This window comes from Haemaphysalis longicornis, unplaced genomic scaffold, assembly GCF_048455015.1.
Source record: "Haemaphysalis longicornis isolate Haplotype H1 unplaced genomic scaffold, Haemaphysalis longicornis Haplotype H1 scaffold_1, whole genome shotgun sequence".
Taxonomy (NCBI): domain Eukaryota; kingdom Metazoa; phylum Arthropoda; class Arachnida; order Ixodida; family Ixodidae; genus Haemaphysalis; species Haemaphysalis longicornis.
The window spans coordinates 347,131,899-347,154,861 of record NW_027526203.1 but is presented as its reverse complement, the minus strand read 5'-3'; the positions used below and the strand labels follow the sequence as shown (position 1 = coordinate 347,154,861).

The 22,963-nt window shown below is 43.8% G+C and overlaps 1 protein-coding gene across 3 annotated transcripts in view; it reads right to left on the bottom strand.

Annotated features, from left to right (window-relative positions):
* Sardh (Sarcosine dehydrogenase) overlaps window positions 1-22,963 on the bottom strand; it is a 163,259-nt gene that overhangs the window by 127,175 nt on the left and 13,121 nt on the right. For all 3 annotated transcript variants that reach the window (XM_077685360.1, XM_077685376.1, XM_077685368.1), the window contains 6 exons: window positions 18,010-18,215; window positions 14,803-14,932; window positions 10,447-10,624; window positions 9,283-9,424; window positions 4,181-4,264; window positions 879-992 (listed from right to left, as the gene is read on the bottom strand). In XM_077685360.1, the coding sequence (XP_077541486.1) occupies window positions 879-992; window positions 4,181-4,264; window positions 9,283-9,424; window positions 10,447-10,624; window positions 14,803-14,932; window positions 18,010-18,215 (854 nt within the window). The remainder of the gene's footprint in view (window positions 1-878; window positions 993-4,180; window positions 4,265-9,282; window positions 9,425-10,446; window positions 10,625-14,802; window positions 14,933-18,009; window positions 18,216-22,963) is intronic.

Genomic DNA, 22,963 nt, shown 5'->3' with positions numbered 1-22,963 from the left:
AAAAAAGTGCTTGGTTTATCTGTCCTTTAAAGTAATTGTTAAAGGGACACTGACAGGAGTCAGCTCTGTCAAACCACTTTATCATGTTTGGAGTACGAAGTACATGCTCTGAGGTCTTGGACCAATGCACGTGCATTTTTTCACCAGGAAACTTTCGCCCGGAGTGCCTATTTCCGTGTGCCATTCTCCCCGCTGACTTGGTGACTTTAACTGTGATAACACACCTGCAGGTTTGGGCAGGACACCTTTTTTAACAGATTACACGTATCTTTACCTCACATGAACTTAGCTGCACAAACACAAATTATATATTACTCACAATGTTGGTTGCTAGTTAAAAGCTTGATAATTGTTGGATATTCTTTAGCTGAATGGGGAGCCCATGATGGTCAAGTGAAAGAGACATGTCTTGCCTGGCAGTATTACTGTTACACAAACTTCTTGCACGCATGCACATCCATAATGCTCCAAAAGCAGCTCCCATCTCACACTTGCCCTCCTTCCCACTTTCCCCCTTGGTAGTACGATTTTTGTTTCCCATAGTTCCGATAGACAAATTTCTGTCTACCCTCCACTACCCTCCACTAAGCCATATGCTGCATTGTAAAACAAAGAAGACCCAATATTTAAAAACAGTGTGTGCACGTGCACACACAGACAGACACACAACACATGCACGCACACACACCACACACACACACACACAGAGAGAGAGAGAGAGAGAGAGAGAGAGAGAGAGAGAGAGAGAGAGAGAGAGAGAGAGAGAGAGAGAGAGAGAGAGAGAGAGAGAGAGAGAGAGAGAGAGAGAGAGAGAGAGAGAGAGAGAGAGAGAGAGAGAGAGAGAGAGAGAGAGAGATATGACAATAGGGAATGCTTACAATATCATGGTGGCCTGGAAAGTCAAATGTGTAGTCCAGTTTTAGCTTGTCTCGATAGCCATAATTTTCATGCTTCGTGTTATCATAACTGCCGTAATAATCGTAAGCAAGAACCTGCAATAAATCAATATAGGAAATTTGAGAGCCAAGAAATTTCTTGTATAATTAAAAAAGTTTGCATAGATGTTGTGAAACACCATAGAAACGCCATTTAATCATCATAATGTAACACCCTGCACGTTGCAGGTATCCAATACCTTGGGCACTTGCTACAGGCACACGATTTCCACCAGACTGATTCTTACAACACAGAGCCACTAATGTATGTTAGGTAAGTAGCGCACAAGCACTGGCTTGCCAGGTAACAAACTATGTATTAACATAATGCTTGTTACCTATGATTCTTGGTACTGTAGCGGGCTACTTGCACCTAGACATTGTGTGCAGTATCTACAATACTAGGTCCCTCATCACACAGCGTGTGCTTACAGGCAAAGGAGGTGCCAAATAATGACTGAAGCTGATGGTTATAAACATCTGAAAGCTCCCATTAACCGCTTATGCGAGGCATCACACCTACAGTGGCAAAATAAGATAAGAATACGAGGTCAAATTCAGAAGCGAGGCTGAGAAACAGACAGCATGGCCATATGCTGTGCCTAAGCAACTTAGTTCCCTCCTAGACATTTCTGGGTTAGTTAAGTGTGGTGAGTTTAGGCTACCAGGTCTCGTACTTAAGATGGCCAGTCAGTATCATTCTCGGTTCAAGGTGCAGAACTGAAGAACTTTATCTAGCATAGCAACTAACATTTAGAATGACATCGAATATCAAAGACAACTGGCAAGATCCATACTATGCACTGTGTACACAATGTCCAAATTTAAAAGAAAAAATGAATTTTGACCACACAGCATACATAGTACTTGAGTGCTCAGGATTGATTTAAAATCACGTCAGGTTAAAAGACCTGTCAATAAAGGTTTTTTTGTGTGTGTTTTGCATCAATAAGGAATCGGGGCAGTCAAGCAGAGATGTCTTGTTCAGCAGCAGTATGCCACAGTCACTGAGCCACTGAAGTGGCAAAGTTGTAACAAGCAGAAAGTTAAAGCTGAAGAAAGCATAAAAAAAGTTGTATGCCTAGTTACTATGATTAGTTACTATGAACAAACTAGGTGCAGTTGCCACTTGAATAATGAAGATGCTACGCGTGCAGTTTTGTAAATAAAGCCTCTCGGCAAGGATAACTAAGTGCAACATGACAACATATCGCAGCATTTTTTTTTTTCACAAGTACCTTTAGTGTCACATATTTTTAACTAATCCACACAACCAGCCTTAATTTATGCCTTAACATGTAATACTATTCCATCCCTACTATGGCAAACTGTCTCTCAATTCTATGGAATGCTTGTTATGTACTTTATGATACTTGGCTTTTTGTTTCTCATTAATGTAACTTTGAATACCAGAAATAAAAAAAATACTACAGTGAGCAGGACAAAGTAAAGAGTTTTGTATTCTTTACAACAGCCACGCATTGTATGCACAGGTACATACAGTAACCTTTTTTAAGCCTACATGCATGCTTGCTATAAATCAGTCGAGTCCAGACCACGGAGCAAGAACAAGATAGGAGGTGAAACGAGGCTTCCTAGCGCGACCAGATAATGTCACAAGCGCTCGTCATTTGTTAAGCTAGCCGCATCTGCCGCGGTTGAAGAAACTGTGCGGCCGCCACTTTCGGCATTGCACTTCACAGCCCCATAATGAAATGTGGCTGCTATCAATTTGTTCATTAGATGCCGCTACCCTCTCCTTCGCAGCGATGAAGTTTCGCAGTTTGCCTTGGTTTTCATTGCGACATTATCTGGCCACTCGCCCATGCTTGCCGGAATGGGCCGTTTCTCCTCCTATATATTCTTGCTCCGTGATCCAGACACACTTTTGTACATAAGAACAGATACAGTGGTGAATAGCTATGCTACAAAATTGGCAGTTTAGGAAAAAATTGTGTTTTTTTAAGCCCCTCGTACTTAAACAACTACGCATGCAAAACACTACACGCATATAGGGTACCTCAGCTATCATGCACCAAGATTTTTGAAAACAGCAATGGCGTTACTTGAAGAAAACCTAGTGCATAATATTTTCAGTAATGAAGTATCGGCCAGTAATTTTTCCGTTAATTAATCACTCAATTGCAATTAATTATCTAACTCGAGGAGTACTGTCCTAATAATTAAAGTGTCAATGAGGCATTTGTAGGTGCCCACAAGAGGAACCTAACTGCGGTACTTTCAGCGACCAACTAATTGCATACTCATTTATTCTGGCTGATAAAGAAACCTTGTGAAATATGAAAAATACCACGTGATGGCACTCCCACCCACTTCATAAACCAGTGCTCTCAAATGAGCTGATTGAAAGCCTGCCACACACCCTGTCACACACCCTTGATAATAGCATGCATGGAAGGAGCAGCAACAGCAAGTTTCGCGAGGCGCGTGTGGCAGATAAGGCACAAACTCGGTCGCGATTTCTTTTGTCTTTCTTTTTTTTTTAATTAATTTCTGGCTAACTCTGAGGCAGCCTGTTTGAGGGCATTGCTTTACGATGCAAGTGGGAGCACCGTCACATGGTATTTTTCATATTTCGCAGGGTTTCTTTATCAGTCAGAATAAATGAGTACATACTCAATTAGTTTGTCGCTGAAAATACCGCAGTTAGGTGCCTCTCATGGGTACTTACTAGTGCCTCATTAGCACTTTAATGATTAGCAGAGTAATTCTCGAGTTTGAAAATTAATTACGCACCTCATTAAGACTTTAATGATTACAGGGTACTTCTCGAGTTAGATAATTACAATTAATAAAATCTCATTAAAATACTGGCCACTACTTCAATGTACTGGAAACATTACGCACTAGGTTTTCTTCGAGTAACGCTATTGCTCTTTTTTTAAAAACTTGCTGCATGATAGCTGGGACACCCTGTATAGTAAACTCTCGTTAAGTAGAAACTAGGTGCAGTTGCCACTTGAATAATGAAGATGCTACGCGTGCAGTTTTGTAAATAAAGCCTCTGGGCAAGTATAAGCTCCATAAACAAACTCCCAATAAACAGAACAGATTTCATTGGTCTGCACAGGTTCTATATACCGGTATTCCACTGTAATTAAATGCATTAAAGCTATAGGCTGTATTACACAGGTCCAAGATACACTACATGCAGCCATCGGTACACATTCTAGTGAGCTTTGAGCCAAACTAACCAGATAAAAAACAACAACAAATGTTCTTACAGGGGCTGAGCCGTCCCGGGCAAACCAACCAGGCCTTTCCCATCCCAGTCGCTCTTGAAAAACACAGCCTGCCACTGACAGCTCCTGGAAAAATAGAAAAATGCCGTATTTGTCAACAAAGGAGGCCCTCCATGCGACGCATGAGGGTAGGAAGAAAGGTGCAGGTGGCACAAAGTTGTGCCTATGCTTCAAATCTACTTATGACCGCATTTTAGAACAAATGTATAAGTTAATTGCACATGAAGGCCACCGAAAAGCGTTCTAAACAGTATGCGTTAGATGCAGTCTTGCTTCAGCGCAAGTGACAACTGAAAAACCCTCTCTATCGAACTCAAACAGCACCCGTAATGCTTCTTTAAGTGCTTTTGTTGTCACACGATGGCATTGACCACTGGCAGCTCTGGCAAATGCTTTTTGAGCCTTGCAAGGCTTGCCTTAAGCCCAAAGACCACCGTAGGAAGTTGCTGCAGGCTCAAACTAAACTGGGAATCTCCCACCACACCAAAACTGTAACCACAAGCTACACAGAGAGCCCCTTAATTGACCTCATTTTCGGCAACACTGACAGGGTTAGGGCCCCTGACAATCTGATAAGCTCAACGGTAGAAGAGAAAATATTCTGGCCTGGTATCACCGCTCACATGAAAAGGTTTGTCGCATTGTGCACCTATAAATGATTGCGAAAAGAAGAGTGCTGCACGTACCCCTGAGAAAAATGTCAACAGACACAAGTTAGCTGAGTAGAATATAAGTTCAAGTTCAATTATTAGAATATAAGTTCAATTGTATGTCACGAAGATGAAACTCGATGAGCTGGTTATTGTTTCTCAACATTGTCTCAGAGTCCATGCATTGTACATGAACTTTTTATTCGTTCTCTGCATTGCCCATGGACTGCTTATTTCACGAATTGTAGCATTTTTATTTGTATAGTTTGTGTAACGCGTGGTAGAGGAGGAGGATGGAGAAGCGGTTGCGGAGGATACTCCGTTTTGTTGTTCTTCTCTGCGTGAGTGCGGGGTCAAATGGTATAAATGAATGTTTTGCAGAGACCGTTCAGCCTCAATAAATGTTGGGATGCCACGGTGGCTGCGTTGTTACGTGATCAAGCGTTCATGCCAACGGCCTGTGTGGACTTCAGCATCGACTCCCAGAACTGCTTATTATGACACATTGTTCTTGCCATCGTAAGGAAAATCCTACCCACGAAGAATCCATACAAGGGTGGCCACTTTACATCTCGAGACAGCAGTCCAGTCAGTGAATAAATTAGGACTCTAGTTGCCTTGTTTCACTTCACTAATTTGTACTATGTTCCTAGCAGTGCTTGCCAGTGTTTACGCATTTGTACAAGTCCTGTACCTTACCTAGTGATATATAAATATCTTTGTTTGTGTTGTGAATTCAAGGCACGGACTCATTCCCTCCACAGCTGGTGATAAAAGGGAGCATCAGAAAGCCACCCCTCGTCATTAATAAGCGGCAGAGTTCATGGTTTGTTTTCACGGCGAACACCATTAACAGTAAAATTCTCTCGTCACTGGTGGTCAGCACAGTTAAGATCTCTTTTCTTGGTGAACACCTTATCCAGCAACCTTAGTAAGGTAAACATTCCAAATATGAATCGACATGTATCGGTTTGTGTGTATCTCTAAGGACGTTTAGTTTTGGATATGAAGGCAAACTACTATTCCCGTACTTACTCAAATTTATCATGCTCTCAATTTATAATGCGCACCTGATTTTTGAGACTGGAAAAAAGAAAAAGGAACAAAAACTTTCTGCACAGGACAAGCCATTCATAGGTGTAAGAACTTCATTTATTATCACGCTAGGATGGATTGCGTCACCATAGAAACATACCGTAGCAACATACTGCTTGGCAAACCATGAATAGGTGTCACCCTTCTAAACTCAAATCCCAAGAAATAAGAAACAAAAGTTCAGCAATAGGCTGTCACGGAGTGGTAATTCTTTTATCATTAAAAAGGGAGCACAATGCTCAACACTACGGCAGCTGCTTTTCCACCTTTGCTGGGACAAAGTATGGGAAAGCTTGGGAAAAGCACTTGCTATCTGAAAGAGTTTTTTAAATTTTTATCAGCACAAGAAGCACTTAGAAAGCTGCATGCAGTTTTTGAGACTTGCCAATAACACGTCTGCACCCACCAACGTGCTTCATTTTTGTTTGTATGTGTGTGCAGGTGTGCATACTCTTTGGAGTTGCTATAATGAGTATAGTACCGTGCATGCAGTAGGTGCCTTCAGTGCACGAAACGATAAACTTGGTTGCCTTTTTTAGGGGCGTTTGAATATTCAAAAAACTGTGGTTGATTCCTCTGTGCCAGGGTGTATCCCAACATAAAACACTTTCGCATTAAAATATAAAACCCGGAAACGAACAACCTTAAGTATAAAGTACTCTTTAGTACTAACAATTGCTTCCCCGCAAGAATACCCTGTGTGCAGGGGTGCACCCTTTACAGCCCACTTGCTTCGTTGTACTGGCGCCACTTCCGTGACGGATATGACGTCAGCGAAATCTTCGTGTATCCGGGAATAAAACACTTCCGTGTTAAAATTCAGAATATGAATAAAATATTTTTCTTAATCAAATCGTATTCAACTCGAAAAATGCATGTTTGAAAGTTCCTGAATATTCCATCAACGACCGGATATTCAGGAAAAGCGGCAATTACTAATGCAAGTAACGAATTATACGTGTGCCATGAATTCTCCTAAAGGCCCAACTACACGGTCCCACAATTAGCGACGTACTCACGAATCAACCTAAGCACGCACAGAAGTATGAACAAGGAGTACCCTACAGGGCAGGCCCCACAGCAGCGGCCATGACAGCACTGGCCGTTATACGGCCTCAGCCTAACGCCGTGCTACCCGCTTCAACTGAAACTGGCCATTCATTCATGACCATTAAATTTCATCCGAACGAAGAATAATATAACCAGGATTTTTTTTTTTTTCATGCCAACCAATTTTTAACGTCGGTGTAAATGTACAACAAATACACAGTGCTCCACTCTCCCTGCCTGCCTACTCCATGGGCGGACTAGCTGGCCACTTGTTCGGGGGCAGGTAGAACTGGCTTCAGTGAGCAGTGAGCACAGTGGAAGTGCACGGATATGTCTAGTTTGTACAGATTAGATTTATTATAGTTCGTACAGACTTCGGCCCAAATGGTGCGTACCAATGCTCTTGCTGCACATTGGAGTACGCACTTGCATGTGCGCTTACGCCAGACATTGTTGATGCATGAGTATGTCGAAAGATGCACTCGAGTCTAATGTGCCCATTTCTTTTTTTTTGTGGGGGGGGGAATGCACCCCAAAATCGCGTTAAAATAGAGTACTAGCTGAATTATTGATATGATTGGTTGCTTATCATAATGGAGCAATCATAATAACACAATTGCACGAGAAAAGTGTCAAGGTCCGCCGTCACACCAAAATAATAAAAAATTCAGTGGAGGTTTGTCCTTGCACAGAACGAAGGCATCTACGGCATCGGAGGCACATGCAGGCAACAACAAAAAAAGATGCATGCTCCTTCAGTGGGTGCAGGTGTGTTACCTGAAATCCACAAAGGCTGCATGCAGCCGCTATGGGGGGCAGGGCTCCGTGGGGCCTTGCGAATGCTTGTGTGAATAAAAAGAAAGTCTTCCAGATAGCAAGAGCCCCTGCTTTGCCCTGACAAAAGGGATAAGCGCAGTTTTAACCTAGTACCATGCAGTGTGCCCCTTTCTACAGGTAAAGGGATTGCCGCTCCCTACCAGGCATTCGCTGAACATTTTTTGCTTATTTTTCCGAGTTCCACCACTTGAGTTTGGAAGCCAGAGCCGTCCTAGCTTAATAATAAATGAAGTTCTTGAAGCCACAAACAGCTTGTCTTTTGAAGAAAACTCTTTTGCTATTCTTTCCCTTCATCATTTTCTTTACACAAAAGTGTTGTCATGGGGCATAGGAAGTGCATACTCTCTGAACAACTTGAAATCCTGCATGATAATTTGTTATGAGTGCATTATTTCACCCCTAATGCAGCAATTTATATTAAAAGGGTAATAAAAGCTATTGTTACTTCGTGTTTTGCACCTTTTAATTACTGCACACATATTCAATGTTCAATTCAGTATTCTAAGGCAGTTTTTTGCATTATTCGTATTCGATTCGTATTTGAAAACTTCAACATTTGCACACCCCTACTTTTTTTCGTTATTTTGGTGTTGCCGCAGTCCATGCAATCTTTGATGCTTTGTTTGTTCAAGCATGCAATTATGGTTGCCCTGCTATGTCGATAATGGTAAGCAAGAATGAGCACTGTTTGGCTGGTCCTCGATTCTAATGCGCAAATTTGGGACGTATTTTCTTGGAAAAATTTAAGGTGCATGTTAGAGTCATCACGTTATTATGAAATTCAATGCTTAGTTTAATTGCTATTATTGTTTTTTGGGTCTGGTCAATTTGAGCTGAAATTGCCCGATACGCACACCTCTAGTTAAAATTAGCCTCCAAAAAATTAGTTTGGCACAACTACTACTTCAATCAGTTTTTGTCAGCTTAAAGCCAAATCTAAGTCTAGTGCATGTCATATGTTTCGGCACTACGAAGGACACTTTGTTTGTCTAAAATCTTTCCCAATTTGTATTGACTTCAATGAAAATTTAGATTAACTTTTGAATTACAAGTCTATTAGTCTAGAACACTAAAACAGACACCACTTTTGTTAAAAGTGCCAAAAGCTGCATTAAAAGCTTCTTGTCCTGCTCCAAACTAAGTTGTCGACTGCAGCTGAAAACAGGTTCAGCTTGCATTAAACTCAGACCATTCTCATTCCATCCCATTCTATTCTCATTCCATTCCAGGCTTGACAAATCCTGGATGGAAATCTGCAAACTGGCCAAACTTATGCAAAATGTTAAAAACAAGTCAGTCGTGCATGCCCCTCCTGCAAGGCAACCACTTCTCTCTTTTGTTTACACCCTGGCCATTACAGGGCAAACACATCTGCATGATTTCAGATTTGGGCATTTTGTCAAAAGAAGTCACTGATACAAGCAACATAACGCATTACAAACTGCAGCTCACCTCGTGCAAGGGATCTTTCCGCATATTTCTTGAAGCAAGAGGTTCATCATTGGGATAGACAATGGAGTAGTTCTTGGCGTAGGACTCGTGACTCCGTTCTCGGAGCCATTGGGCATTGCTGGTGAGCGATGGTGAGAAACGCCTTCCCATGAAAGAGAGCAGAGTTGGTTAGTTTTCGTTGGTTGAAGCTGACAACAAGCTACAGTGCTGCACACAAAACTCAGCTCTCATCAGAGCCACAGGCATTGCTCTAGCCCAGCGCTTTTCTGTAATCGTTGACAAATAATTCAAATACTTTAATGGAAAAGTCATTGCGTCCCTTTGCCATTGCGGCACCAGTGAAACAGGCGCAGGCTGTCATACCATCTTCTACAGCGCAGTTGCACCTGCAATGTTATGAGGTTGTCAGTGGCAAGTCTGTCATCTGCTGAGAAAACACCTGGCAGCAAAGCCAACTCTACAGCAAAACCAACAAAAGCAGATGTCCTTCTCTCCCCCATTGCACCAGAAGTGACGAAGACAGGGCTACAGTTCACATGACCCACTGACCTCACCCTGCATTGGCTGGGAGAAGCACTCCTCCCAGTCGGTGCGAAGCGAGGTGTCATGTCTGCGGCCTTGAGCACTCGCCAACTCAGCCAACATGGAGAGGTAAACACATGCTAAGCCAGGTGCTTAGCATGTATTTAAACTCGCCCAGCAAAACTGGTCAGCCTAGGAATACAAGTGGCCACTTTGTCACGTGACAGCCTAATAGTCACCACAGCTGCACTGCCTTTATGCGTGACTGCCGTGCAATTTTTTTTTTTTTTCCAGTTCTGACCTTTTTGCTAGTTTGGGCTGCATGACCTTTAGTTGAGTATGCCTGCTCTAAACCCTAATTATCAATAAGTTGTGCCCTTATATAAACTCAACGGAACTAATACAATAAAAAACATTGCATGCACAGGATCTCATTGTAACGTTCCAGCCCCATCCCACGCTGCCCATAAATGAACATCCAGCTGTCACCGTCAACCTACTCGTTAAGGGTAAAAGTAGTCAAGAGCGTTCCCTCCAAGAATTATGCCCTTTGGCACTATTTCTGCACCAAGAAGGTTCGTAACCGTTTCCGACAAAGAAACACCACAGCCGTTCAGCTTGCAGCGAGGGGCCAGCACGTACCGAATGTCATATCCATACATGTCCAGGTTGGGCCTTCCTTGCAGCACCCATGCAGCCAGCTCACGGCCACAACCACCACCGCCATTCATGCCAAGGCTGTTGAAGCCGCACCCGTGGAAGAAGCCCCGCAGCGAGGGCTCCTCACCCAAGAGCGGCTTGTGGTCGGCCGTGAAGGACTCTGCAGGGGGGAAACCGATCCCGTCCACTACCATTCTGCGTGCCCTACACAATCGCAGTCTGTAAACCTGTTGAAGCTAGAAAGAAACATCTGGTTCACTGGCAGTAAGAGCAAACAAGTGAGCATAGTTGTTCTCATTTAGCAACTGCCGCGAAAAAAACATAATGTCCGGTTTGTTGCCCAAAAAAGAAAAAGAAAAAAGAAAGAAATAAGAATTGAATGAATAAATGAATTGATTCTGTTCGAGAAGAGAATGGTGACTTGGCTGGTTTGGGGAAAGGCAATTGGGGTTTTAGGGGGTTAAGCAGTCTTCACATCCGTGGGTAGGTGCCGCTTGCTGAGCGAAGTCCTAGAGGGACGTGACGATCTGCTTGGTTTCCGCTGCTAGTGAGTAGATCCACTTGTGCATTGAAGCTATGCTTCCCTTGTGTTTGTGTCTTTGCTGCTTAAGTCCTCGGCAGTCCCAGATGAGGGGCTGTATGTCAAGTGTCAAGCCAGTATTGTGCGCTGGTTCACCAGAGGTGCCTCCAGCGTGCTTCTCCAACTGAACTAGCACTAGAAGGGTGGATAAAAATTCTCGGCGTTGGCTTACAAGAGGACGGGGGTTGCACAGAATGGCTGAGCAATCTTAAAGAGTCATGGAGGAAGCAACTGCACGTCATTCAGAGGACAAGCAAGAAGGCAGGGCGATCCAAAACAGAAAGGCAGAGGACCTTCACCGAGGCAGTATTACCCTGTTAGGTAACATATGGTGCTGTCTCCTTTGGCATGAAACAAGGTCAACACAAGCAGCTGGAGATTACTCACAGGGAGAAACCAAGAGTCATCACAGGTGACTGCCAAAACGCGCCAGAATGGGAAGCGTTATACAAATCTTATCTTATACAGTAAAGCCCGCTTATATCGAACACGGATATATCGAATTATTGCTTATATATATCGAACCCTTGTATAATTCTGGTAAAATTACATGCATTTAAAACTTTTTATCGAACGCGATTTTGCTCACAATGGATATATCGAGCTCTCCCGTGCGGGATTTTTCGCTCTCCTTAGGCATGCGGCAGGCTTTCCCGCTATACATGGGCGCACAGTGGAGGTGCGGGTGTCGCTTGCGACTCCCACGCGAGCTCGGGCGCATCCAAACCGGCCGTGGCACAGTGGACCAGCTCCACACATGCATGCGGTTGGAGCCGAAAGCGCCACATTGGGCGCTGCGGGCTGCGGTGTCACCGAACTTCAAGTCCGCGCCACTCGCTGCCCGCACTTGCTCAGTTTGCTGGGTTCGCCTTTATTCACTTGTATCCATGCTTGTCTCCGCTCTGTCGAAGACGCCGAGGACTCCGCACCGCTTCCGAGCACGAGCGACGCCGTCGCTGCCGTGGCCCTGCCACGGCGATACTGCAGTGCCATTGAGGGCAGCGGTCTCATGCTTGTCGACTGTTTAGATACCGTGGAGCAAGCAGTCACCAGCAACGCGTTGTGCTCCAAGAAGCAGGCTACACTCACGCAGTTCTTCCGTCCCAATAAATTAATGTTTTCCTTCCGAGAAAGTGTCGTGTCAATAGTGAACTGCAGGGTGGTAAGAGCTCAGCGTTACCTCGTGACTCTGTCGGCAAGATTGCTTTCATATAAGTTTTTTTTTGCTTGACTTTCTATATCGAATTTTTGCTATATCAAACTATTTTACAATCCTCGCGCTGTTCGATATAAGCGGGCTTTACTGTACTCTTAATAAAAATTGTGAAATCAAAACAGGAATGGCCCGAAGTGAGAAGAGAATTCACTAAGGCAGACACGGCTCTCCTCAGCCTTTGCCATTCAGGGATGGGTACAGGGGAAGCCCTGCCAATCAAGCTACCCCCATGGGAGGATGTAATAGTAGTAGTCGAGCCCAAGCCACGAATGCAAAGAAGTTGAAAACGGGATCAATGCAAGACAAAGCAAAGTGAGGCCTCCAGAAAAGGAGAATGCACTGCGTACACGAATGCAGCATGGGATCAAGACAGTGGTACAGCAGGCCTCGCAGCCACTCACTCTAAGACATATGCACACGAACTGTCCTCAGTGCAACTAGAGCTCGAAGCCATTCTCCTCGTAATCAAGAAAGTTGCCAAATCAACAGCACCTGTGTTGTGGAAGCAACTGATTGTGCTTAGGAATAATTAGGTAGCGATACACTCTCGGGATTTCACCAAACAAAGGTTCAATAAGTAACATAATTAAGAAGATGCGTGCACACACTGAAAGAAACACACGGATAAAGGTGAGGAAGGACTGGGTGCTAGATACCATGCCAACATAGGCTGGCACAATACTCTGTACTGGTTACTGAAGCTTACCCAAGAAATTGTACGTAAATTTTAGGTTTTGTTTCGACAATCCCGAGTATTCACTTCAATTTGAAACTATTCGAGCCACATCCCTGTTGACTTCCTACTTGCTTCAAAAGCAAACATGCTATTTGCATGAGCCTACAAATGTTAAACAAAGTGTACAGTAAACCCTCATTACAATGAAGTCAATCTGAATTATTGCTTTTATTGAAGCAACTCGCAGCCCAGACCCATGCATTTTAGACTGGGTTACTCGAAGCATATCAATAACTTGCTCCGCTTACACTGAGCTAACAAGTTGCGAGTGCCTACTCACGGCAGCGCTCAGAGTGGGAAGCAACTGCCCCCATTGCTGATGAAATGCCTGCCTCCCTTTTTCCTCCCCGCTTCACGCCTTTCGTGCCAAGCGGCCCTTTATGCCCCTATCGAGCGACTGTCCCCGTCGTGCATAGATGGGCACAGAATGATTGGCAAAGAGAAAAATAGCAATTTCGGATTATTCGCGATGGCTGGTGCAGGTGCTTCCGTTGTCGTCCCAGCAATGGATGCTACAATTGGTTCCTGGTGACCCCGATGAGAAAGCAGAGCTGATAGACAAACAGACTCATGAAATACCAACTGTGGTGCAGACGCACGAAAGCCTCCACATGTTGCGAAACAAGGTTAATTAAGTGTGCAGGAGCGACCTCATGCTGAGCCTGAAAAACTAGAGCAAAAACTTCTCACGCACGGAAAAAGCCTTTAACAGGTTCAGCTTACTGCTTGTTTGGACCCCAATAAATGTTTGTATGCCTAAATATCTGGCACTCACCACTTCTGAAGAGTTGTCATGGCTAATTCGGCTGTACTTACTGAGCTTTTACGGAGCAGTTGCATATGAAGAAATACTGTTTATATTGAACTTTTTTTGCCATCCTGCTAACTTTGTTTTAGCGAGCATTTATATATTGAATTTGCAACATGTTTTGAGTGTGTAACAGGTACCAAACCATGGTTTACAATGGATATGTGATAAAACTCTCCACATTGCGGTGGTAGAAAGCACCGAGACAATGTCTACGCAAAGGTGTATGCCTATTTTCCTAGCTTCCATAGTCATGGGAGAAAACCGGGCTATCAAGGCATCTTTTCTGGGGTGACGCATAGAGTGCACTTTGGTGATGCACATAAGTTGGCATATTTGGAGCGCACAGCTATCACCGATGCACAAGGCCCATAACCATTAAACACGAGTTTGGCCTGTGTGTAGATAGTGCTGAAATTGCACACAGTAAGCAGCGTGCCCTCCTGCCTGCAGCTGTTGTGGGCATTGCTGACAACACCCCAACAAACAACTTTTGTGTCTCATTGACACTTTATAGCAATATAACGAAGTGCTTATCTATGAATAGGCACACTGAATGTGCAAGCGCATTGAAGGGTTATGAGTGTTTGTCGTTTTGTTGGAAAGGTAACACAGTTATGCCAAAAGGTGCAGTGAGTCACTACCTGGTTTCTGATAAGGCAGTAATACACGCTGTTTGTGCACTGACAGCAAACAATAGAATGTCATGCATCAAGTGTAACTGGCATCAAAACAAGAACAACAAAGACCGTAGCAATGTAGGGGCAACTAGGGTTCAATAAGCACCAAAGAGTGCCAGTCCCCATATATGTGGTAAGTCAATAAGTACACCTACAAAGCAATGCACATCATTAGTCAATGAAACGCCCCACTATGCTTGGCACAAAGGATGGTACCTAAAAGATCTTGCAAGTGCAGCGTGATAACCTCGATACTTTTTACATTGCATGCTAAAATACAGGTACAAGGCATACAAGTATTGGCCAAAATGACCTTACCAGGTCCACAAACAGTTGATTTGATGCCTGTCTGTTCAAGTACTGGCACTCGGTGAATGCCGCTTTCGATGTGCATCCCAAACACATCCCAGTCAAGGTCGTAGAGCCCAAATGCAAAATCTTTGGGCAGCTGTTAGAATAAATAAGAAAAGCTGGATTTCATGTTTAGAAAACTGAAGAGCAAAACAAAACATACAAGCAGGGTGCAGCAAAATGTATGACTTTGAAATAAGCTAAATTTTTCACATATGGCACCTAAAGCCCCCCTGCAAAGGTGAACTTCAATTCTTTTTATTTCAGAGGGCTGCTGGGACATCCTCATTCGTGCACTACGTAGTGGGTTGCTTATGCAGGCACCTCTCCAAGGAGTGAGATGTTAGAAGATACTGAGTACCTTCATATAGTTACTGTTACTTGAGCAAAATTGAACAAGACGTGCACAAGAATGTATTTTGGTTGCCAGAGGCAGTTTCGAACCACATAAGCTGAGTTTTAAAGCTCTGCTTCATTTTCCAAATTACCACATTAGAGAAACAAGACGCCAGTTTTGAAAGTGGGCTTGATAATTATGGAAAGCAATCCCAAACTAGAGGATGGTGGGTAAGCTAAACAAATTTATTGTTGTCAAAATTTAGAATGTGTATCACCTTCAATTAGCGATAAGGAAATTAAAGAAAACTGTCTATGTGTTTGCTTGCTTCGCTCCAAAGGGCGTTGGGTGACGACACCCTTTCGGCTGTCCCTGCTACTCCTTCCCCTTTTTCCTCTCGGTCCTCCCTTCAACTCCTGTCTCTTTCCCTACCCACCTTTACTGCCCGTGAATCGATCCTACCCTTCCCATCCTCTCCTCTTCCCCCCTCCTCAATCCTTCTGCTCCCGCACTTTCCCTTCTCTTCCTCACTACCTTTCCCCTTACTCTCCACTCTGCACCCCCCTCTCTGCATTTCCCCCCTCTGTGCCCACCATTTTCCAAACCTTATCTTAATCCTATTTTTCCTTCTCCCTCAATCTCTCCTCCAACCCTCTATATCCTGAAACCTTTCTCCTACTTGTGTCTTTCCTTTTCTCACTCCCCTACCACACAATCCCCTCATTCGCTTCTTCTCTGATTCTTCCTTCCTTTCTTACCTCTTTCCTTTCTTTTCCCAATCTCTTTCCTCCCCTCATATCCTCTAACCCATCCAAGCCCCTCCCCCACCACTCATTTGCTTTGTCTCCCTTCCCTCCTCTCACTTTTTTTCGTTTATCTGTTTTCACCCATCTATGCCATCTCGCCATTCCCTTCCCATTCACTATTCACAGGTGACATGCTTCACTAGGTTTTACTATGTTCCCTCAGCAATTGTCCAATGTCCAGCCACTGCTGCGGTGTGTCGTTCGGCCCGAAATCAGGGCACTGAATGCCTGTTTTCGGCATCTCTATCATTACATTACACATTAACGCAGATAAGAACCTTAATTTCAGATATGCCTGCTACTAGGCCACTGAAAAAAAAGGCTACTGTGAGTGACACATAAGGAGTCTTAAGTGTCTAAATTTTTTTCCTGGTCACTTTGCAGTGAATGGTAATGTGTAAAGTGAACATCACATGACTTTTAAACAGTGTACATTATATGCACCACACAAATGTCTACTCACTGTGTAAAAGAGTGTCTCCAATAGGCATGGATGGGGGAGACAGCAGAGAGCATCAAAAGTGGCATGCATGTGTGCTACTACACAGTAAAAATAAAAAATTAGGTCCTAAATATTTCCTTTACCCCCCAAAAATTGACAGAAATGGGTGTTTGTCACTCATCTTCATCAGCAGTGCAAATACATGCCAAGAAGCATTTAGTGGTCCTTTTCGTTCATGAATATATTTACTTTGTGCGCACATCAGATGTTCAGAATAAAAAAAAAAAAAAGGACGGTGCTACTTCAATTACTCAATTCAAGAACTAAGAGCTTTGTGGGGAAGTATACACAAAGTGATGGGGTATGCGTGGTCTGCGGAAAAGAAACAGAAACTATGCAGCACATAGTGTTAGAATGCGAGGGTATCCATCCAAATCTGGAGGGAAATATTCGGCTTCCAGAAGCCCTAGGATTTAAGGGTAGCACAGAGGGAGATAGCTTCAAGGCTGTCGAGGCGACGAAAAGATTAGAATCACACGATTAGATCCCAATTATAATTAGATCACAAGGTTAGAATGCTGGTGGATGAAAAGCAGAGAGGGGAATATGGCCCAGGACAGCTACCACTTGTAACAGAACAAAATAAGTATTTTGTGCCTGCCCTAAGAGCAGCGCTAGTATTAAACGAAGAGTGTAAAACATAGGTGTATTAGTTTTTTTTTTAGTTTTTTTTTTGGTAAGATGACGTGTCATCAACCCGCTACACAAAGGGGATACGACTATCAATCATCATCATCATCCTCACTAATTTAAAATGAGCAAGGTTTCAGATATGCCACTAGGCATTGTCAGTAATACCCCAGTCACATGGGCACTTTCAATCGCGATTGAGTCGATCCGGATCAAATCAATCCGGATCAGGCGCATTCTACACGGCAGTTTCAATCGCGATCGAGCTCGATCCCGCTCAAACTCAATCCTGGTTTCTCAAGCGTGATCGAGGCTTCCAAGCGCAATCGAACGAAAGCAGCGATACTCTCGTCCCTGCTCAGTAATGACACAGAAGGTGAAAACTTCAACTAATGCCACAAATTGTGTCAAATAACTTGACCCAAACAAGCGTGCGGTAACATTTTCATAGTTACGTATACCTACGACCGCGCAAAGTTACCAGACGCCGGCCGCAGGTACATTGTTAGCGCCATCTGGCGCACACAAGTGCAACCGGTGCAACTTCTCTTGAAACGGGCCGTGTAGCAGCGGCAGTACGTCGAGCGCGCTCGAAAACTCGATCGCGATTCACTTCAATCGCGATTGAAAGTGCCCGTGTGACAGGGGTATAAGATACTAAGCAGTTGAATTTTTCACTCCAAGAGCTATACTGGCCCAAATTTCAAACTAGCTTCATTCTTCAATTTTCCTGCTGCCACAACACTGAAAATTGTTTTTAACAAGTACCGACATTCAACTACATCACCAGCTCAAGGCTGTATGAAGATCCAGAGATGCACGTATGCACATTTTAAACGACTGAGTCTTGTACACAGGTCAAGCATGCAGGAGGGCACAGCTATCAGACAGCTGCCCACCTTGTCAACAAAAACCGGGTTCGGTTCATAGCCGCCAACCGATAGGGCGTCCCCTTGCAGGCGCAGGTACAGCGAGAGGTCGTGGTCCCGCACGTTGGGCATGTTCTGGATGCCCTCGATGCGGTTGGTGACCACGTAGGCATGCTTCATGGCCACCAGGGGGACCGGCACACCCACCATAGCCCCAATGTAGGGCGCCCACGCTCCTGCAAAGCAGTGCCCTCCTCACTGAACCAGAGCACTTTTGCTTGCACGGGTATCTCTACCATGCAAGCAGTGGACAAAACTTTGCTTTGTAAGCTCAAATACATGGCAGCTGATGGCCTCAAGCCCAGTGGCAGCACAGGAACCAAGAAGTGGCACGTCACCACTTTTATGTCAATCATTTCAACAAACGATGGGCCCACTTTCAATAGCTTTCTAGTCTTAGAACTGCAAGCTCGATGAAAAAAAAATTGGGGGTTTATTCCTATTTCTAAGGAACTATGTAGCAATGTACCAAAAGTAGCAATAAAAAAATAAATATGTTTATGGTGCATTCTCTGTCTTGTTTGTCATACTTAAAGAACAAGGTAACCATCAACATAATGGAATACCTTATCACATTCGATTCTCTCAACACAGCTTCCAGAGTTCCCTGTCAAAGTGGGTGAAGAGAAAGTCACAGGAGTCAATACAGACCCAGTCCCCCTCACCCCTCAACAATTTAGAAAAAAATTCGGCATGTAATTTCGTAACAGTTGACTGAAGGTACGGCAACATCAGGTCCATGAAATTGTTAGTGTGTTGATGTGATGCCCAAGCAGTCAGCAGCATCATTGACAACTTCTAAGTAAGTAACTTTTGGGAAGGTTGTAACAATATCTTTTATGCCAGTTGACGTTGCATTCACGTTGGCCTGCCCATGATCTGTAATATACCGGGATGCTTGAAACGATCTGCTGATTAGGAGTGGCTGGCTCACAGGAAGCAGGGCCCGGCGTTCTTGCCCAAGGATGCACTGCCAAGTGCTACGCTCTGAAACACTTTGTTATAGTTGCTCTATTAGATATACTAATTTAGTCATACTAAGCTAAGTTATACTAAGCTTGTTATACTAAGCTCTATTAGTTAACCAAGTTAGTTATACAGTCAAAACTGGATTTAACGAAGTTGACGGGAGTCGCAAATTACTTTGTTAAATCGAGAACTTTTTAAATCAAGTTAGGCATTTCTTGATCACTTAATTCGGTACATTTGATTATATACTGTGGCGGCATCCATCAAGCTTATGCGGCGTCATATTTGCGAGGCGTAAATGTGTCGAAGACCGAATCGAGAGTGTGCCAGTTTTTTTTTTTGTTTTTTTTACGTGCTAACGAAACTATTTTTTCACTGCTGGTGCTATCTGGTAAATTCAGCACAAAATTACAACTCCCATTTTGCGTCGTGGAGTTTTGTAAAAACAGGACAAAGGTGCTTCACGATGTTATTTTTGAGGCATTCTCTACAAAATATACCAAAATTTAACTTTTTGAGCTGCATTTTTTGAGAAAAGGTTCGTAAATCCATGACAGATTATGATATTGGTTTCGTTATTTCGAGTTAGTCAAAGCATTGGGCTTTATTGGCATCTGAGGGAAAATCGGGATACCTTCGTTAAATCGGGACTTTCGTTAAATCGAGTTTTGACTGCACTATTAATATTTGCTGCTCTGAAACTATTCCACGTTATAGTGCAACTATAACTTGGAATGGACATTCATCTAACTCTGTGCATTTTCGCAGAAAAGAAGCATTCAGGGCTCAAGCCACGGCTGTTTTTTAACAGTAATGCCTACTCAGAAAGGCCCAACTTGTGGCAGAGTGCAACAGCCTGTCTTCGTGCCTCTTCCTGTTTTCACCCCTTTTGTTTGAAAAGGCTTGTGACAGCTGATAGAGCCTCCTGCTTGTAGATGTCTGGATGAACAGCAATAAAACCACCCTGTCTGTCCAATTGAAGTACTTTCTGAATGTCATTCCCAAGAGTAGTGACAATGTTGTTCGTATGTATGTCGACTTAATTTTTCTTTCGGTGATGCTGGCAGGTCTTTCATCGTTACAGTACGCAGTGCTAAAATTTATCTGCTCCTGAGTTTCCCACGATACAACTGGTTTAAGAACAAAGCCAAAACTTGTGTGGCTTAGGTCAAGGATGGGGCCCAGGTAAACAATTTTTGACACACTAGCAAACATAATCGGGTGATGCCGTGGCATTTTTTGTTTTACATAGGAGAGTGGAATAAAGACAAATGTTTTCGAGCACATATAACTAGACATTATAAAACAGATGCTTGTTCATTTTATGCAGTTTTCAAGCAAAAGCCAAGGCCCTTCCTTGGAGGACAAGGGGTGAAGGTGAAACACACTGTTGTTTTCATTAAATGCAGACCCAGTGATATGCATTTGACATGTTCTCCACTAAAGCTTTGTACATAGGCTGAACTGGCTGACACCTTACTGTGAATATGAGAGCATAACAGCACTTCAAAAATGACCCCCTTCTGCACTTTTTATCCCATATGTGTTTACATTTATGTCTGTTGTTGTAACCCAAACTAACCAGGGGATCATTTGATTAGCGGTGTAGCACAAAATACCGATAGTTTTAGAAACACATGCACCGTAAAGCAAGCCCTACTAAAAGGAACACTGAAGTGAATTTGTCAAGCTCCCGTTTTTGCTTGCACTGTGCAGACTGGCGCAAATTAACACACTTTTCATCGTTTATTCGGTTGATAAGTGGGTAATTATTTTATAAAGCGCGAAAGAAGAAAAACTACCATGCGCAGTCTGCGGCGGCCGCACAACTAAAGGCTGTGACGACGGGAGGAGATGCACCGTGATTGGACGATTCAAACAAGTTTCGGTTTTTGTTCTGTAAAACAACATGCTTGACATCCGATGGCATCGTTGGATGGGCATTCTCGATATCTCAGTAATCGTCGTACCGCGCTTCTGCCATGTTGTCGGCTGTAAAATGCCTAAGATAAGCCTCCCAGGATGGCTTGGAATCGTAGCAATCACTAGCCGAGGCCTACGCAGTGGATGAACACCCTCTGCGTCCCCGCAGACGCTCAAATGCCATGCGCTTTTCCCCCACATTTGTAGCTTGCCTCACTCATTCCTGTATCATAAAAAGCGTGTTCACACTAGGCCAAGGGTCTGTTGATTCTGGTCTGTACCCACTGCCTGCAAGCAGTCGGTGCTTATGGCAACAGCACACCAACGAGAACTCGCTAGCGCGTCAGTGTCAGCCTGCGCGCGTTCTGTGAACTAGTTGGTGGAGCCGTGAACGTTACGGCCCAAAAATGTTGAACTCAGTATAGAAAACACCAGCCGAAAACAAGAAAGTCAACTTACCAAAAAAAAAAAAAAAAAAAAAGGTACCCTCGGGGATTTGAACTCGTGCCTTAAAAAACAACATACCTAGCGCTCCAGACCACTCGGCCACGGGCCAGCGCTGCCAGCATTGGAAATATAAGGTACTATATAATGTATAACCAGTTTACACTTTTATTTAGTTTTACCGTTTCAAGCAGCTTAGGTGAATATTTGTTGTATAGCGCTCATGCAGTAAGCATCCCCCAAATTTCCACAATATCTCACGTTTAGCAATTGCATTTCTTAGACGAAAAAGCGTTCGCAGATGTGTGGTCGTGCTGCTGACCACTGTGCTTGTTCACCCAGTGCAAAAAAGTGCTTCCAGCTCCCTAGTTTTACGCTGCATGGTAAAAGTTTCAGTTGTTTTTATTTCCTTAGTACCTATATTGACTTCGCTGACTCTTCTCCCGCCTTCAAGTGGCCTTAGATTTTCTTACTAGCGTACCAGTCAGTGCAGCGCTTGTGTGGAGCGACCTGGACTTGGAGCTTGATACAGTGTACAAACTAACAAAGTAAAGAAAGGCACATTCTTCCATCCACAAACGTGTCGTGGCTTAGTTTCAACTGAGCGAACGAATTGCGACGACTCGGCGGCGGCCGGCGGACTAAAGGCTGGGTTGACTAACTCTGACGGAAGGTCGGCGAGCCGTGCAGTTGAGCAGTCAAGCCAAGTCATCTCCTGCTGACGTCACACGAAAACGCCACAGAAAATGGGCGAGGATGCAGAGAGGAGGTCAGCATTTTCGAATTGATTTTTCTACTAAATAAATTCACGTAAACGCACTCAGAGTGGTCAAAACATGGCCTACGGACTCCGGACTACAATTTGCGCTAGTAATCCCGCAATGTTTACAACTCACTTCAGTGTCCCTTGAACATCCTTGGGAGCTTAGTAAAAGCAGCATATGCAATGGACAACTCGAGATGAGAATTCAGAGAAGCAGGCACGCACTTCCAGACTATGAAACATGGTACACAGGTGGCACCGACTGCAAGAAGACACACCCTATACCCCAAGAATAGCACGAATAGCCATGAAGGTGCATTAAATCGATCGATCGATCGATTAAAACACCAGTCTGAAACAACACCTGGAAAAATAGATTGGCCCCAAGCAAACAGCCGCACACAGTAATCGTGCGGTGGATGAGCAATCTTGTTCGTGTTTGAGGTTCAAATTAAGGAGTTTTTCCCTATTTAAATACACGTCACTATGCTGGGACTAATGAGCCAGTTCGAAATATTCGTTCACTCGAATTATGCAAGTTTGAATTAAGGAGGTTTGATTGTAGCTTGACTGTCAAAGTTCCTGGAGATATCAGAGCTTGGTGGCTAGAAAACTGAACATGAAAGGCCACCAGCAATGACCTAAACGATGATCACATAGCAACGATCACGCAGCATGGTCATTCATATTGTCAACACTAAAGCACATCACAATAAGTGAGTAATAAAAATAACAAGAAGAAGGCACTTTACCATGGCCAAAACTTCCAGCAAAATTGTCACAAGAAAGGCAAACAATGGACATCACTGATTAAGACGAATAGCC